The 12,956-nt window shown below is 48.4% G+C and overlaps 1 protein-coding gene across 5 annotated transcripts in view; it reads left to right on the top strand.

The window, feature by feature from the left end:
* Window positions 1-12,279, top strand: part of GPALPP1 (GPALPP motifs containing 1) — a 37,695-nt gene extending 25,416 nt beyond the window's left edge. For all 5 annotated transcript variants that reach the window (XM_077811743.1, XM_077811736.1, XM_077811730.1 and 2 more), the window contains 4 exons: window positions 8,985-9,116; window positions 9,296-9,460; window positions 9,864-9,962; window positions 11,945-12,279. In XM_077811743.1, the coding sequence (XP_077667869.1) occupies window positions 8,985-9,116; window positions 9,296-9,460; window positions 9,864-9,962; window positions 11,945-12,160 (612 nt within the window). In that variant the 3' untranslated portion in view covers window positions 12,161-12,279. The remainder of the gene's footprint in view (window positions 1-8,984; window positions 9,117-9,295; window positions 9,461-9,863; window positions 9,963-11,944) is intronic.
* The last annotated feature ends 677 nt before the right edge of the window (window positions 12,280-12,956 follow it).

Here is a 12,956-nt window from a genome sequence, read left to right as displayed (position 1 = left end):
GGGGAGTGTTGACCTGGGAATGTGCCAGGGGAGTTTCACTGGGGATGGGAGACCTGAGAGCCTGTAACCTGAGCCAGGAGTGGGAGGGTTAGGTAACACCTCTGCCCAGGAAACTGGACAAAGGCTGCAGGAGAGAGTCTGCTGGGGGGGGGGGGGGGGTTGGTTTCAGTTTTGGGCTGAGTGGTGGAACACAGGGAACCCCAGGGCTGGGGTCTAAGCTCCCTGCCCCCCAGAAGGACTTGACTCAGGGGTCCTGGTTGTACCCACAAGCTCTGTGTTAGACTGTGTTCCTATTGTCCAATAAACCTTCTGTTTTACTGGCTGGCTGAGAGTCACAGTGAATCCCAGGAAGAGGGGTGCAGGACCCGGACTCCCCCACACTCTGTGACAGCTGGTGGCAGAGGTGGGATGTACTGCACCCCGTGAATGGCGCTTCCTGCAGTAAGTGACTGGGGAACAGTAAAATTAAGGGGGATTGACGGGGACCAAGCATGCTGAAGATTCAGAGAGAGACTGTTTCAGGGGGCGGTTAACCCCTGGGAGTGTGTGACCAGAGAGGACTTTTGCAGTAACAGGGTCCCCTGGGGGATTGCAGCGAGCGGTCCCAGGGGCAAAGCGGACGTGACCTCAAGAAGGACTGGCACCCTAGGGGTTCTTCCTGAAAACCATGGAAAGCTGCACAGGCCTGCAAGTGGCCAGCAGGGATATGTATGCTAAATGCCTTAAGAGCGACCTGGTGGAGCTGTGCAGGCAGAGGGGGCTGCACATTGGGAGGTCCACTAAGGCACAGCTGATTGCCCAGTTGGAGGAGAAGGATCGGTTGGATGACCCGATCCCTGTCCCTGAGGGAAGCCGCCCAGTGGACGCAGCGAGGGCCCTGGGGCCTGACTGGGCTGGGAGGGGTCAGACTGCTGCCAAGGACATCCCGAGACCCTTCCTACCTATGCCTAGGGGAGGGGTGGGGGAAGTCCAGCGAATACTGAGGGCACCCTGACCCTGGCAGCCAGCAGGAGATCCTCCCGGCGGAGCTCCCCATCACTGGAGTGGAGTTGGCTGGAATGGGAGAGGGAGCTGGAGGATCATGAAAAGCAGCGTCAGCATGAGGAGAAGCAACGTCAGCAGGAGGAGAAGGAGAAACAGAGGCAGCATGAAGAGAAGCAGAGACACCATGAGCTGGAGCTGGCCAGGCTGAGGAGCAGTGGGGACCCGGCTGCGGTGAGTTGGGGGGACCCAAGACTGTAAGGAGCTTTGATAAGTGCTTCCTGGCCCAGCATAAGGAGGGGGAAGACAGATAGCTTCCTGACAGCCTTTGAGAATGCCTGTGAGATGCACAGGGTTGACCCTGCAGACAGGCTCCAGTTTCTCACCCCCTTACTGGACCCCAAAGCCGTGGAGGTGTACAGCCGAATGAAAGGGGAGGAGGCGGGGACTACGAACTGTTCGAAAAGGCCCTGCTCCGTGAGTTTGGGCTGACCCCTGAGATGTACCGGAAAAGGTTCCGGAGTCACGTAAAACTCCTGAGGTTACATACGTACAACTGGTCAACTGAATGCAGGGATATGCCCGCAAGTGGACAGCTGGGGCCCAAGCTAAAGAGGACCTGCTTGACCTAATTGTACTGGAGCAACTGTATGAACAGTGCCCTTCCGACCTGAGGCTGGTGGACAAAAATCTAGAGAACCCACAGCATGCAGGGCAGCTGGCAGACGAGTTTGTGAACAGTTGGTCAGGGGGTAGCAGGGAGGAGACCCAAAAGAACAGGCCCCCCATGATGCAGAGAGTGAGTCACCATGGGACCTCCCAGCGGGGAAATATGGAGAACCCCTCCCAAAGGGAACGCATGGCGTCGGGACCATCCGACCCGCTCGAGGGGACCAACATGACATGAGCTGCTATCACTGTGGCCAGAGAGGCCACGTACGGACCCAGTGCCCCAGGCTCAGGGACAGACTGAGCAGACCCAACCTACCCAGGGTTAACTGGGTAGGGACCCACCTGGACGAGGGGCAGACGGCCCAGGCAAGGGGGGCTGCCAGCTTGCCACCTGCTCAGGAGGGAAGAGTACCCCAGGCCAGCTCCTCCAGAGGGCTCGATGCTCTGGACTCAGGGTTCTCTGTTTACAGGGTGGGCGCGGGGCTGTCGCTGTGGAGCGAGTGCCTTGTTCCCCTGGAGGTGGATGGGAGAAAGGTCAATGGATCCTGGGATCCGGGTGCGGAGGTGACGCTGGCCCGGCCCGAGGTGGTGGCCCCAGATCAGGTGGTGCCCAACACCTACCTGACCCTGACGGGGGTGGGTGGGACCCCATTCAAGGTGCCCGTGGCCAGGGTACATCTGAAATGGGGGGCCAAGGAGGGCCCCAAGGACATGGGGGTACACCACCATTTGCCCACTGAGGTTTTGATGAGGGAGGGGGACCTAGAGGACTGGCCAAGCAACCCCCAGACTGCCCTGGTTATGACCCATAGCCAGAGCCGGTGAGGGGCACTCTGCCCCGACCTTGGGGAGGGTACTACACCGGAGGCGCAGAACCCTACCCTGGTGGGGAGGGAGCACCGAGGGGCATGGCTCAGAGAGGCTGTGGCCTCAGACCCAGCCAATGAGAGGGAACCGATCCCCATCCCTTCCCTAGCCGCTGAGTTCCAGGCCGAGTTGCAGAAAGATCCCTCCTTGCAGAAGCTCAGGGACCTGACAGACCTCAGTGTGGTACAGACCATGAGGAGAGGTTGCCAGGAGAAGTTTTTGTGGGAGAAGGGGTTCCTGTACCGAGAATGGGCTCCCCCAGGAGAAGTCCTGTGGGATCAGGAGGCAGCTGGTGGTCCCCCAGAAGTATCGCCGCAAGCTACTGTACCTGGCCCATGATATCCCCCTCTCGGGGCACCAGGGAATCTGGCACACCCGGCAGAGGTTGCTACAGAACTTTAACTGGCCTGGGGTCTTTACCACTGTCTGGCAGTATTGCCGATCCTGTGACCCCTGTCAGAGGGTGGGGAAGGCCCGGGACAAGGGGAAAGCAGCTTCGAAACCTTTGCCCATCATAGAGGAGCCTTTCCAGAAGGTGGCCATGGACATAGTGGGACCTCTCCCCAAGACAACCCAGTCAGGGAAGAAATACATTCTGGTGGTGGTAGATTTTGCCCCCGCTACCCAGAGGCAGTGCCCTTAGCTTCCATTGAAGCAGACACCGTGGCAGATGCGCTTCTTACCATTTTCAGCCGAGTGGGGTTCCCCAAGGAAGTCTTGACAGACCAAGGATCCAATTTCATGTGAGCCCTGCTCCGGTGCTTGTGGGAGAAATGTGGGGTCCGGGACAACTGGGCCTCAGCTTATCAAACCCAGTCCAATGGGCTGGTGGAGGGGTTCAGTGGGATGCTAAAGATGATGCTGAAAACCTTTATGAACCAGCATCCGCAGGATTGGGACAGGTACTTATCTCACCTGCTGTTCGCGTACAGGGAGGTACCCCAGGAGTCTACCTTTCGAACTGTTATATGGAAGGAGGGTAAGGGGCTCCCTGGACCTGATGAGAGACTAATGGGAGAGGAAGGCCACTCCCAATGGAGAGTCAGTGGTGGAGTATGCCCCGATCTTCCGAGAGAGACTTGCTGAACTCATGGGCCTGGCCAGGGAGAATCTGGCCAGAGCCCAGAAGAAGCAGAAGGTGTGGTATGACCACACAGCGCAGGCCCGTGCCTACGCCACCGGGGATCAGGTGATGGTTCTCATCCCCATGAGAAAGAACAAACTACAGGTCGCCTGGGAGGGCCCTTTCAAGGTTGTCAAGCAGCTAAATGAGGTATACTATGTGGTGGAGATGTCTAACGGGGTGCACCACCGCTGGGTGTACCATGTGAATATGATGTAGCCATATTATGCCAGAGGGAATGTGGTGTTGGCCATGTGTGGACATTGGGAGGAGCAGAGAGATGACCCTTTAGTAGATCTATTCCCTGGGACCAGAGCTGGTTCACCCCTGGAAACAATTCCCCTCTCAGATCAGCTAACCCCTGCCCAGCAAGCTGAGATCAGGGGGGTGCTGCATCCATACCAACAGCTGTTTTCCAACCAGCCTGGACGCACTAATCTGACTGTCCACCAGGTGCAGACAGGATCGCACCCGCCGATAAGATGCTCCCCCTTCCGAGTCACAGGGAAAACTGCTCAGGACCTGGAAAGAGCGGTCAGGGACATGCTGGCTTTGGGGGTGATCCAGCCATCTGCCAGCCCTTGGGCCTCGCCGGTGGTGCTGGTCCCCAAAAAGGATGGGTCGATCCGGTTCTGTGTGGACTATTGGAAGCTCAGTGCCATCACTGTATCTGATGCCTACCCCATGCCCAGGCCTGATGAACTCCTAGACAAATTGGGAGGAGCTCGGTACCTTACCACCATATGCATCTTACAAAGGGCTACTGGCAAGTGCCGCTGGATGCAGATGCCTGGCTGAAATCGGCCTTTATCACCCCTCTGGGGCTCTGAGTTCCTGACCCTGCCTTTCGAAAAGCTGGACGTGCACAAGTCCATGGGGCCGGATGCGTTGCATCAGAGAGTGCTAAAGGAGTTGGCGGATGTGATGGCAGAGCCATTGGCCATTATCTTTGAAAACTCAAGGCGATCGGGGGAAGTCCCGGACGACTGGAAAAAGGCTAATGTAGTGCCCATCTTTAAAAGGGAAGGAGGAGGATCCTGGGAACTACAGGCTAGTCAGCCTCACCTCAGTCCCTGGAAAAATCATGGAGCAGGTCCTCAAGGAATCAATTCTGAAGCACTTAAGGGAGAGGAAAGTGATCAGGAACAGTCAGCATGGATTCACCAAGGGCAAGTCATGCTTGACTAATCTACTTGCCTTCTATGATGAGATAACTGGCTCTGTGGATGAAGGGAAAGCAGTGGACGTGTTGTTCCTTGACTTTAGCAAAGCTTTTGACGCTGTCTCCCACAGTATTCTTGCCAGCAAGTTAAAGAAGTATGGGCTGGATGAATGGACTATAAGGTGGATAGAAAGCTGGCTAGATTGTCGGGCTCAACGGGTAGTGATCAATGGCTCCATGTCTAGTTGGCAGCCGGTATCAAGTGGAGTGCCCCAAGGGTCGGTCCTGGAGCCAGTTTTGTTCAATATCCTCATAAATGATCTGGAGGATGGTGTAGATTGCACCCTCAGCAAGTTTGCAGATGACACTAAACTGGGAGGAGTAGTAGATATGCTGGAGGGTAGCGATAGGATACAGAGGGACCTAGACAAATTGGAGGATTGGGCCAAAAGAAATCTGATGAGGTTCAACAAGGATAAGTGCAGAGTCCTGCACTTAAGACGGAAGAATCCAATGCACCGCTACAGACTAGGGACCGAATGGCTCGGCAGCAGTTCTGCAGAGAAGGACCTAGGGGTTACAGTGGACGAGAAGCTGGATATGAGTCAACAGTGTGCCCTTGTTGCCAAGAAGGCCAATGGCATTTTGGGATGTATAAGTAGGGGCATTGCCAGCAGATCGAGGGACGTGATCGTTCCCTTCTATTCGACATTGGTGAGGCCTCATCTGGAGTACTGTGTCCAGTTTTGGGCCCCACACTACAAGAAGGATGTGGAAAAATTGGAAAGAGTCCAGCGGAGGGCAACAAAAATGATTAAGGGACTGGAACACATGATTTATGAGGAGAGGCTGAGGGAACTGGGGATGTTTAGTCTGCGGAAGAGAAGAATGAGGGGGGATTTGATAGCTGCTTTCAACTACCTGAAAGGGGGTTCCAAAAAGGATGGCTCTAGACTGTTCTCAGTGGTAGCAGATGACAGAACAAGGAGTAATGGTCTCAAGTTGCAGTGGGGGAGATTTAGGTTGGATATTAGGAAAATTTTCACTAGGAGGGTGGTGAAACACTGGAATACGTTACCTTGGGAGGTGGTGGAATCTCCTTCCTTAGAAGTTTTTAAGGTCAGGCTTGAAAAAAGCCCTGGCTGGGATGATTTAATTGGGGATCAGTCCTGCTTTGAGCAGGGGGTTGGACTAGATGACCTCCTGAGGTCCCTTCCAACCCTGATATTCTATGATTCGGCCTCAAGGGAGCGCCGGCCACCTTCTAGCGCCTGGTAGATCAGCTATTAAGGGGGATGGAGAGTTTTGCCGTGGCGTATATTGATGACATCTATGTCTTTAGCCAGGGAAGACCATGGGAAGACCATGTGATGACATCTATGTCTTTACCTGGGAAGACCATGTGTCTTAGGTTAGATAAGTGCTGGACCGACTCCAGGGGGCTGGGCTGACCATAAAAGCTGAGAAATGCAAGCTGGGGATAGCTGAAGTATCTTACGTGGGCTATTGGGTGGGGAGCAGCCACCTACAGTCGGAACCAGCTATGGCGGAGGTGATCAGAGACTGGCCTGCTCCCCACACCAAAAAGCAGGTCCAAGCCTTCATTGGGTTGGCAGGATACTATCGAAGGTTTGTGCCCCGCTTTAGTGCCATAGCTACCCCCATCACCGAGCTATGCAAGAAGGGGAAGCCAGACAAGGTGGTCTGGACCAAGCAGTGCCAGGAGGCTTTCCGGGCGCTGAAGGATGCTCTAGTCAGTGGCCCAGTTCTGGCAAACCCAGACTTTAACAAGCCCTTTATGGTGTTCACCGACGCCTCAGACATGGGACTGGGGGCGGTGTTAATGCAGGAGGATGAAAAGTGGGAGAGACAACCCATCGTGTTCCTGAGCAAGAAGTTGCTACCCCGGGAGCAACACTACGTGGCCATCAAGAAGGAATGCCTGGCCCTGGTGTGGGCCCTCAAGAAACTAGAGCCATATCTCTTTGGGCGACACTTCACCCTGTACACAGACCACTCTCCCCTGACCTGGCTGCACTAGATGAAAGGAGCCTACGCCAAACTCCTGAGGTGGAGCCTGCTCCTGCAGGATTATGACATGGACGTGGTCCTTGCGAAGGGAAGTGCCAACATGATAGTGGATGCGTTGTCCCGGAGAAGGGGCCCTGAACTCCCCAGGTCACTGGTCAGAGTGACTCTGCTCAGTTCAGTCTCGAAGGGGGGGGAAGAGACGTGACGCAGCATGGAGTGGGGAGTGTTGACCTGGGAATGTGGCAAGGGAGTTTCACTGGGAGTGGGAGACCTGAGAGCCTGTAACCTGAGCAGGAAGGGGAGGGGTAGGTAACACCTCTGCCCGGGAAACTGGACAAAGGCTGCAGGAGAGAGCCTGCTGGGGTGGGGTTTGGTTTCAGTTTTGGGCTGAGTAGTGGAACACAGGGAACCCCAGGGCTGGGGTCTAAGCTCCCTGCCCCCCAGAAGGACTTGACTGAGGGGTCCTGATTGTACCCACAAGCTCTGTTTTAGACTGTGTTCCTATTGTCCAATAAACCTTCTGTTTTACTGGCTGGCTGAGAGTCGCAGTGAATCCCAGGAAGAGGGGTGCAGGGCCTGGACTCCCCCACACTCCGTGACACCTTCCTCCAACATTCACGGGGTGTCTAAAGCCTGCCACATCTTCCTTTACAAAATATCCAGATTGGGTCCATGGTTTTCCTTATCGACTGGAGGTGGGACACTTTTGTCTATTGGGATGGTTCTTGGGGTACCTAGGACTGTTGGTCATGTTGTTGCCCCTGTCTCTAGTAGGAGGTAGCCTTGCCCACAGTGGTTGTGTTACTTCCCTACCAACACCAGATTGTTCTCCACTCAAGCTCGCTCCTCTGGGCTATGCCAACCCTGCTGTTGCCTTGTAGGTTACCAATAGATACCATCACTCTCCTCTGCCACTTGAATGCATCTGTCCCACTTAACAGGCCCCACCTTTACATCAGCGCCAAACTCCTTATTCTCATTTTCAAGGCTTTGCACAACTCTGCCACTTCCTACAGCTCATCACTCGTCACTCGCCAGTCTCTTTCACAGAACCTGTGTCCTTCCATTTCCACCTAACTTACTGTATATATTCGTTCAGAAGCCGAATATTTTTTGGTAAAAAAGTGACGCATCAAAGAGCGGGGGTCGGCTTATAAACGGGTCTACACCATAATTTGATGATTTTAAACTCTATGAAATCATTGAATATCTAATACATTTTCATTTTGTTTACCTGGAGCGGTCTGCAGGCATGGTAGTTCTTTTCTCTTAAAAGGACTTTTGCGCCATCTCCCATTCAGCACTCTACACCTAGAATGTCTCCCTTTATTCTGTACTCCATCCAGCCTTCTTCAGATCTGACTTTTTTTCCAACAATCCTTCAAATAATATAAATTCCATTTTAAACAATGCTGAAAGGGAATTTAAAAAAAACCCAAACCTTAAGTAGGAACTAGCATAGCGTATGCTGTACCAGTGAAGCAATCCCATACCTGTATTCTGTGTATTCCTTCCTTCTTTCCACCCCCACCTTTTCCTGTTATTCTCCTCCCAACATCCAGTCTTGCTATAATCAGCTTAAATTCTAAGCTCTTTTCTTGCTATGTAAAATGCTAGGCACACCTATGGCAATACATTAAGAATGCTGATGGCGGCAATGGAGGATATATTGGTGCCCATGATATCAGAGTTGTACGTGTACATTTCACTTGTATCTGATAATCATTTATCACTAAGAGCTTCAGGAGAGTGAGCAGAGTATCAAAAGATGATATCTTGATGTTGAATATTCTACACATCTTTAAAAAAAGTGCATTATTAATGTCTCTCAGGCAAGAGTTCTACTGACCACCACTGATGACACTTTCAGAAGTGTAGAGATTAGAAATAATCTGGTTCCTATTAAAGGCAATGGGAGTAAGAGCTGGGACTGCACAGCTTTTAAATGCTTGGATGTATAAGTAATGTTTATTTATAATACACTTCTTCTTTCTGAATATTGAAAGAAATTATTGGTGACAGGCATGTTTGAGAAGAGTTGGGTTTATATGAACCATTAGGGAGACAATAGCATACAATTTATGTAGTTAAAAATATTTCTGTAGTGACCTATTATGGTTGTTAGATATCTTATTTTATTTTTGGAAGGCAACAGATAGCAGTGAGGAAGATGCTGTCATAGGTCCAATGCCTGCAAAAGGACCAGTAGAATCCAATGTAACTAGAGACTTTGAACGCAGAGCTCAGCGAATGAAAGAAAAACTTACTTCTTCAGATGACGTAAGTTAATACTTTTGACTGTGCGTGTTTTCTTGTCCTAAAAAGGTTTGTGTGAATTTTAGCAAGCCCATCTATATGTATTGAAGATGCTAAATGACTGTAGCGCTTAAGAAAATGTTATCTAGAAGAATCCATAGTGGGAAGTTAAAAATAAATAAATTGTAATTTTTTTCTTAAAGGATGGGTCCAAGCAAGTTTCAAGGGAGTCTTGGATGACTGAGCTTCCACCAGAATTGAAAGGCTTTGGATTGGGCCCAAGAACTTTCAAGAGAAGAACAGATGAGAAATCAGGAGATAAGTCAATTTGGACAGATACTCCAGCTGACAGAGAGAGGAAAGCCCAAGTGAGCATTTATTTATTCATTCATATAAACTTATCAACAGTCTATATGTTATAGGTCTTCTCAAAGTTCCCCTCTGCCATGCAGGGAAAACCTAATAAAAGTGCTCTCATTATGTTCCCAAACACAGAAATTTTAGACCTAAAGTAGTTATTTTCCTTACATTAAACAACGTTCTATCTCTGTCTGCTACAGCCTGGGAAGTCTATTGTTCTGTATCAATTTAACGAACAGTGTGGCCAGGCTGTTTCTTATCAAGCAGAACAAAAATGCCTGAGGGGCAGAGGCACCAAAGCTCTATCTTGACCTGCTCCTCTAATATTTAAGCAAGAAAAATATAGATTTCTTTGTCACTTACTTCAGGTATGCTGCCTGCTCATAATTGCAGTCTGCTTTCTTTCATCAGGAAATGCAAGAGGCAAAGAAGTCAACAAGTAAAGCTGATGAAGAAATTGTATTATCAGCAAGAGACAAGAGACTGGCTGAGCAGCTATCTTCATACAATGTAAGTATAAGCACAAAATGCTTTTTCTTCTAGGTTTCCTTGACTTCTTTACTATCTTTTGGTTTTTCATTCCTAGCACTGTTGGTTTCCATGGTGATATCACTACATTCTTCTCTTCTGGGGCCCCAACCTGCAGCCATTTAAGCCATTAGAGAATTTGCCCTTGACTTCAACAAGAGCAAGATTGGGCCCTTCTGCTGCTGAAAAATAGTGTCTGTGTGTAGGTTTTTATATGCATTTTCTTAGATGTGTTTCAGTTTGTGTTTTATTTAAATGATTCCCATGGTAGAACTTCCATTGCTGGGAACAGACAGTTTCAAGTCAAACAGTAAAAGACTGCACTGAATTATAGGCATCCCTGGAAGAAAATAGCATTACAGGTTTAATTGAAAGGTTAAAATACAGAACCATCCAAAGGAGGCTCGATGTGCCTAAGAGATCAATACCATAATTGTCTGCCTTTCGGGTAATATTTTTACTTGGAAATAGTCCTTGCTTTCTGCAAAAGCAGTTGTGGTTTTCATGGACAAATATTGGTAATTAAAAATCTGCCTCATATCAGCTTCACAATCACTTCCCTCCCCCACCCACTGCTGTCTCACAGCATGGGCTATTGTCTGTCCAACAGCTGCCCCTTCCTTTTCTCCCTTGTTTACAGCCATCAGCTGGAAGACAGTCAAATCTCCTGAGAGAAAACAATTAACTGAGAGTACAGCAACCTTGGTTTATATTAGAAGAACTGAGTTTATGGGTCACTCTTAATAATTGATTTGCAGTTCATTAGGTGATGTATCTTTTCAGATTTATAGGGCTTACAGATCCAGAGCTATTAGTGTATGGTCTTGAATCTTCTCTGTATTTCCTGCTCCTGGTTCCGTTGTGAACATTACATAAATGCAGTTCTTTTAAATTGTATTCTGTCATCTCCCCTACCAACGAGAAACCCGTTACTGTGCAAGGTTAGCTGATGCCTCCGAGAATGTTTTGAAAAACGTTCTGCATAGAACTGAGTCTTAGGAAAAGGAAGAAAAGTCATTTGAAAATGACCTCTCTCCATTGATTTCCTACCAAGGCCGCTTCCATGGAAAGTGCTTTATATCTTAGTTTTAGCATCTGCAGTGATAACTTGGCACTATCAGTCCTCTGGTGTAACACTATTAAAGTCAGTGGAATTACACCAGGAATGAGTCTGGCCTGTGATTTAATGATTTTCAACAGCAACAGTTTGATATCACAGAAGATGGTGACTACAGGTGGGGAATAAGCAGAAGAAAAAATAGAATTTAACAAAGAGCTTGTCTTCATGTAGATGTCATTAAAAATACAGACAAAGATACAAGCAGATTTGCTTATAGACCAGTTTGTGTCAGGCCTTTGCACAGGTTTGCAGTGGGATGGGAGTTCCAAGGAACTGGCTAGCCATAGCAGGACGTACACACTTTACTCTCAGAGGATGGTGCAGCATCCCCTACTTGGGACTGATGCTGCTCCTGTTTAAAATCAATGGGAGTTTTACTATTGACTTGTATGAGAGCAGCATCAGGTTCTGAAAAACAACATGAGCCACTGATTCAGCAAAGCACCTAAGCCTGTGCTTAACTTCAAGCAGGAGAGTAGTCCTATTGACTTCAGTGGCCTAATCAAATGCTTAAATTTAAACACATGCTTAAGTATTTTCTTGAATTAAGACTAAGCTTTAGTACTTTTTTTTCCTGTAACTGCATAGTCACTTGTCTCCAGTGACAGCTTGAGGTAAGAACCCCATTTTAAAACTGTGTATAAAAGTGTATTTTTCTAATTTGAGTTGCTCTGCACTCGTCTATATTGAATTTCATTTACTTTCATGTTGCCCAGTAACTTAACTTGTTTTACTGGAATTCCTCATAACCATCCTGACTCTAATACCACTTATGTCATTTTTGTTTTTGCTGTGTTTCACCATCATTCTGCAATATTCACCCTCCTTCTTCCCCTATTTCCAGGACTCAAAAAGATCAGAATCTCTCATGGATATGCATCATAAAAAATTAAAGAGCAAAGCAGCTGAAGATAAGAAGCCTCAAGAGAGAAGGCCATTTGACAGAGACCAGGACCTCCAAGTCAATCGATTTGACGAAGTTCAAAAGAAAGCCCTGATAAAGAAATCCAGAGAGTTAAACACCAGGTTTTCACATAGCAAAGGAAATATGTTTTTATAATGCAAATATAAAATTTTATTTCAGGATAAATCTATTGAACTTGAACAACTTCCAAAAAAAGTACCTTTTTCTGTAAATAATACTCATGTGCAAAATAAATTGTTATGCTTAAAAAGGAATGTTGATATGTGAATTTTTTTTCTTACACGTATATATTCTATTTAGGAAATGTACAGAACAACAAAGTTATACAATCTAGTGTATAAAAATCAGAAAAGATATTCAGTTCAAAATTGTTGCAAGATAAGTTGGTTAACCACATTTTTAAATAATTTCAAAAAGGATAAATTTAAAAGTGGTTATTGTGATCCTTTGGGATTCACCCAGGACAGTAAAGCATTCAATCACCACCTGCCCTGCAACTCTGGGTGCCTTGAATGTTATTCTGCTGTGGCTCACAGCCCAGACAGCCTACAAGCATGCAGGTCTCACCCAGGCTTCCACCACCCAGTTACTCATTGCAGAGGGATCTCCACAACCCTCCCAGCCCCAAGTTCTCCCCAGAGACATCTTTCTGCAGTGCTCAGTCCCCACTTATTGTAGCACCCACAAAACTACCAATTTTGCTGCTCTTTTAACAAGGCAGTACATAGCAGCTGGTTAACTTACCTGGGGTTCTCTCACCCTTTCCTTCAATCATAGTCCTGAGTTGGTTTATAGTAAAAACTAAAGTTCATTAACATAGACATAGGCTTAAGTGATAGAAATAGTTGCAAAAATATGCTACCAAGACTGAAATGCAATAAACTATAGATTTTTTGTTCAAAAAAGTTCTCACCATAGTCATTCTTCCAGC

This window comes from Eretmochelys imbricata, chromosome 1 (assembly GCF_965152235.1).
Source record: "Eretmochelys imbricata isolate rEreImb1 chromosome 1, rEreImb1.hap1, whole genome shotgun sequence".
Classification (NCBI taxonomy): domain Eukaryota; kingdom Metazoa; phylum Chordata; order Testudines; family Cheloniidae; genus Eretmochelys; species Eretmochelys imbricata.
Note: the sequence above shows the minus strand (reverse complement) of the source record. Positions and strands in the feature narration are given on the sequence as shown.